The sequence below is a fragment of the Gossypium hirsutum genome, chromosome A02 (genome assembly GCF_007990345.1).
Source record: "Gossypium hirsutum isolate 1008001.06 chromosome A02, Gossypium_hirsutum_v2.1, whole genome shotgun sequence".
In the NCBI taxonomy this organism is placed as follows: Eukaryota; Viridiplantae; Streptophyta; class Magnoliopsida; order Malvales; family Malvaceae; genus Gossypium; species Gossypium hirsutum.
The window spans coordinates 99273788-99278505 of record NC_053425.1 but is presented as its reverse complement, the minus strand read 5'-3'; the positions used below and the strand labels follow the sequence as shown (position 1 = coordinate 99278505).

The following is a 4718-nucleotide window of genomic DNA, read 5'->3' as shown; positions in this document are numbered from 1 at the left end:
TATAAAAATTTCAGACTTCCTCACTTCTCAAGTCATCTCATCCTAACCATTCCAATACGAACAGAGTTTGGTGCAAGCGATAACCCCATTCTGATACCAATAACACCCTTCCAGGATCTTCATCAACTCTTTTCACAACCTCTAGGCAATGGACTCTTCATCTCTGGCTCATGCTCTGAGCCCCCCACTCTTAAAAACTCATCTATAACAATGGTGATTCAAAAGTGAAAACATGAAACTTATGAGATGGAGAGAAGAATCTCTGTTATTACTCATTAGTCATTGTTTCATCAAGTTAAGAAGAGCAGAACGATAAAACCTACACATACATATAACGAGTTCAATAACATGATACCAAGGAGTCTACATAACCTTTTGACAAATCTATTAAAATAACAACATCCAGAGTGAGTAAGATTCTACCAAATCAGGTTCATAAAAGTTGAAGCTACTGTTCTGTAGGAAAACCAAATTAGAACAAAGGAGAATCAATCCATAACTAAAGAGAGCTCAACGTTTGAAGGATTCTAGTGCTAAATGAAAATTCAACTCAAGCCCAAAGTAGCTGTCAGAAAACCAATAGCCATCACTGGACTCCCCCCTGCATGGCTGGAACTATTCCTTCCAATAAAGCAAAACCTGCAGACCTGCAAACATGCAATTATGTGACAGTTTTCTTACCATTATCTAACATACAGACCAACCGATAAGAAAACCGGAAGAGCAGCCAGGGATAAATTATAGCCTGATCTCTACAGCTTGATGTTTCTGCCATGTGCTGCTTGCTTGGCTGCAACTTGCTCATCTGACAAAGGCAAATAGTAGATCCGAGGAGTTGCTTTGGTTTTCCAAAATAGATCATCCAGAGTGACAATGGGAGGATCTGGTTTCTCTGGAGGTGGCGGCGGAAGAGGGAGACGTTCTCTAACTGGTGGAGGGTTAGGCAAAGGTGGTGGTGGAGGAAGTGCAGAAGGTGGTGGAAACTGCTGCCTAGAAACCTGCTGACGCAAAGATGGCTGGGGATGAGAAGTAGGTTGAGCTTGAGGAGCAGTAGAACCAGAAGTCCCAGGAGTAGTTGGAGTCTGTGGTGGAGCATCAAGCCGAGTTTTAACTTCCTGGGGATCAACAAAGTCGGCCACCAATAGACGGCCACCATTAGGTGGCCATTGAAGGTTGTAAACAGCATTTCGTGTCTCTATTGCTTCTTCTACAGATGAATACTGCACCAATAAAGCAATTCCCAAAGTTGATTAGATATATTGAATCGGACCAACAATAAAAGGCCAACATGAGTAATTGATCATAGACCACGAAAGTCCCATCGGAGGAGATGGAAACAAAGCAATAAGTCTTACTGTAACATAGCAATGGGTCTTAATGTGGTCCATCCAGAAGCTAGTTACAGTCCCAGTTTTCCCTAGAAGTTCTTGTACAGCTTTCAAGGTAAAAGGGCGCAGAAAATGATCAATTCTGAGGGACGTGGTAGGAGCATTTTGAGAAGGGGGAACTGCCAAATAAAGATGAAACAGAAACCATTTAGATGTTAAAACAACAATCAGCAAAGTTCAATTCGTATCAGCTGACTGAGAGATGACAACTCACCAACTCGTTCCTTTTGTGCACCTTCACTTGCTGTTGAGTCTGATCTAGAGAAGTTACGTCTCAAAGCAGCAGGCTGAGGGGTGTCTTTAGGTGTGCTGATGGGTGTAAGATTAGAGCCTTGATGTTCTGTAACTTCTATATTGTCAGAATTCCATTTGCGCCGTTTTGCAACCTCATTGTTACCAACAGGTTCCTGATCTGTAAAGACAGCTCATCAGGTGAGAATTGCCCATTAACCCAGTAGGAAACTACATTAATTTCATTCTCATGTCTGATCAAATTTAAAAAATGAACTCTCTTGATAACAGAGAAAGCTCAATATTAGATATATCTATAATTTTGTTTCTAATGCTCCAGGCAGTCATAGGAACTAATAAAAGCACTAAGAATGAACATCACAGCAATTTCTAGCCAAAAACTATATACATTAACTTCAAACCAAAGATGCAGCACTCTAACACGTAAAGCTCTTTTAGAACATGTAAAGCATGGAAAAAAAAAACTAAAATAGTGTATTAACTATCAAATAAATAAAAACTTAAAAACAAGATTATCACCTTCCAGAACTGCAACTTAAGCAGATCATGTTTCAAAAAACCACCTTAAGTTATCTGTCTTAAGAATGTCCATTAAGTACAAGCACTACTATCCAATCACCTTAGCTTCAAAATGCTATCAGTAAGGTAAAAGTATGCACACATGCAAAGAAAGACACTAACAATTGCAGGCCGTTGCCACTTACCATGACGCTTTCTTTTCTCAGCAGGAACAAAAGACCGGCTCTTATTCTCAACCAAGGTGTCCTTTTTATCTACAGATAAATCATCTCTTACATCACCAAGAGGACTTTTCTCCTTGATAATAGGTGCTCCATTATTCTCACTCTTATCTCCCATTTCATCAGTACTAGATTTTGAATCAATTTGTTTACTCTCAAGCATATCCTCCTCCATAGAGTCATCACCAGAACTTCTATCCAAATTTAATTTTTCCGAGTAGGTTGTCTCAGCACTGTCATTTTTATTACCCATGTCTACATTTGTAACATTCTTGCCATCTCTCCCATCAACAGGTGCCTTGTTCTCAGGCGGATCTTCAACATCCATTGGATGTGATTCACCACTAATTGGGACAACATTGCTGGATGATGGTTCCACCATCTCTGGCTTTACAACATCTAAGTCTAATTTGACATTATCAGCAAGTATATTATCCTTTAATTCAATCTTTTCATTATTTGAGACAGAATCAGTAGATATAGAATCAGATTTTACTTGCAACCCTAAATCAGGGCTGACCTCAGATACCTGGATGTTCGGAGCAGAAGAATCATGCACGTCATCCTCGTGTAGAACCTTCAAACCCTCGTTCTCCAGCTGCACCTTCGAATCTTCAATGTCCAGCTGAGGCTTCGAATCATCATCACCCTCCAGCTGAGGATTTGAACCCTGCAGTTGGCCCTTTGGATCATCATTCTCCACCTCAGGCTTTGGATCATCAGTCTCGAACTGGAGCTTAGGATCCTCACTCTCCACTTTGATATCAGTATACACATTCTCATTTTGCCCTGAGCTCTCTTTCTCAGTAGATGGTACCTCAGATACCACATTCTTGGTAACCATTATCTCAGTCTGAATAGTAGTGGTTTCAGAAACAAGCTCCTTTTCCACCAAGCTGTCGCTTCCTTGAACTCCTTCATGACCCAAAGCAGCTGCACTCTCATTAATGTCAACATGAACCTTCACCCCACTCTCCTTCTTGATCTCACTGCTACTATGATCCACATCATCTTTAACTGTCTCAACAATAACTGCCATTGCCTTTTCAATCCCTCCCTCATCTGTAGGCTGGGGATCAGAATTAAAACCATTATCTTCCTCAGTTTCAGCATTTTCCCTTTCCAATCTAAGGGCCTCATCCAAACGTCTTACCAACTCCTCTTTCAAGCCCCGAATTGTCAGTTTCCGCCTCTTAAGTTCTTCTTTCAACTCTGTAACCTTCCATTGATCAATTGGTCTATTGTCAAGTATTTGATATTTTGATGACATCTTTTCCAACCCAAACTCACCTTCAAACCTACTAGAAAAGGTCACATTTCTCAGTCATTCACAAAAAAAGCCAAACAAAAAAATTCTAGTAAAACATGTGCAGTAGAAAGAAAGCGCCAACAAGACCAAAGAAAGCATGTTATACTGCAAAATAAAGTTAAGCCATGCTTATAAGGTAGCAGAAATAAAGGAGCCGAAGGAATGATATATAGCTGTTTAAACAATTTGAATAAATGCAGTAGAGCCAAGAAAATAATTACAAGAAATTAACCCAGAAGAATAGCAAATCTTCATGTAAAATATATAAAAGGAAAGCAATGAAGTATTTAGTCAACACAAAACCTGACACCACAAAACGAGGGTTCAAAAAAAAAAACAACTTATTTGCCTGGACAAAGTATATATACAAGAAAGTTCCCCTTTCTCCCAAAAAGCACAAATACTGAACAAAATAAGGCATAAAAAACAGTAAATACATTTTCAGCCCAAAATTTTCTGTATCCTAGCTTCGGTAATGAAAAAAAAAATCATAACCAGCAAGAAACGAAATGCCGATTTACCAAGAAACTAATGAACTGAAACAATCACACCAAAAACTAATCGTATTTTAAAAAAAAATTGCAATAACACCCATTAAAAATGCATGCAGAGAGGAAAGAAATAGAGATTACTCACAGGCCTATATATTTGGGAAGCCACTACAACCACACTTCCCTTACAGGAGAATTGAATATTTATCCCAAAAATACCCTAATTTCAACAGACAAAACCCACCATTAGCGCAAACCCTAGTTTTCAACAAAGAGAAAGTTATTGAAAATAAGGAAAAATTAGAAGAAAAAACAAAATAAAAAAAAGTAAATGGAAAATAGAAAATGAATTTTATGAGAGAGTGGTTGATGAGCAATTGATTTTTATTTTTTGGCTGTTTTGAATATAATATAACCTGGTTGTTCTTTTCTTTTTAGGATTTTGAGAGAGAAAATGGGGAGAAAATTGAAACAATGGTGAAATTAGGGTTTTTAAAAAAAAAACCATTATTATCGAATCCAAAAAGGCAGAGACCAA

General features: G+C 38.4%; 1 protein-coding gene across 3 annotated transcripts; it reads right to left on the bottom strand.

The window, feature by feature from the left end:
* Positions 1-364: 364 nt before the first annotated feature.
* On the bottom strand, positions 365-4718 carry LOC107951672 (apoptotic chromatin condensation inducer in the nucleus). 3 transcript variants are annotated; one of them, XM_016886799.2, is made up of 6 exons: positions 4597-4718; positions 4326-4400; positions 2345-3678; positions 1603-1800; positions 1356-1507; positions 365-1220 (listed from the first exon to the last, which is right to left on the bottom strand). In XM_016886799.2, the coding sequence occupies exons 3-6, from the start codon at positions 3648-3650 to the stop codon at positions 753-755; spliced, it is 2124 nt and encodes a 707-aa protein (XP_016742288.2). In that variant the 5' UTR covers positions 3651-3678; positions 4326-4400; positions 4597-4718; the 3' UTR covers positions 365-752. The 3 variants fall into 3 exon arrangements, with proteins under 3 accessions (XP_016742288.2, XP_016742287.2, XP_040938089.1); XM_016886798.2 differs by having other exon boundaries at positions 2345-3681; positions 4597-4711; XM_041082155.1 differs by having other exon boundaries at positions 4326-4696.

Excerpts from the sequence above, each read along its gene's own strand:
- LOC107951672 (XM_016886799.2), bottom strand. The coding sequence starts at position 3,650 with ATGTCATCAAAATATCAAATACTTGACAATAGACCAATTGATCAATGG. Across the intron at positions 1,508-1,602 it reads TGCACAAAAGGAACGAGTTG|TTCCCCCTTCTCAAAATGCT; the intron begins GTGAGTTGTCAT and ends TTTATTTGGCAG. Across the intron at positions 1,221-1,355 it reads AGACCCATTGCTATGTTACA|TATTCATCTGTAGAAGAAGC; the intron begins GTAAGACTTATT and ends TTATTGGTGCAG.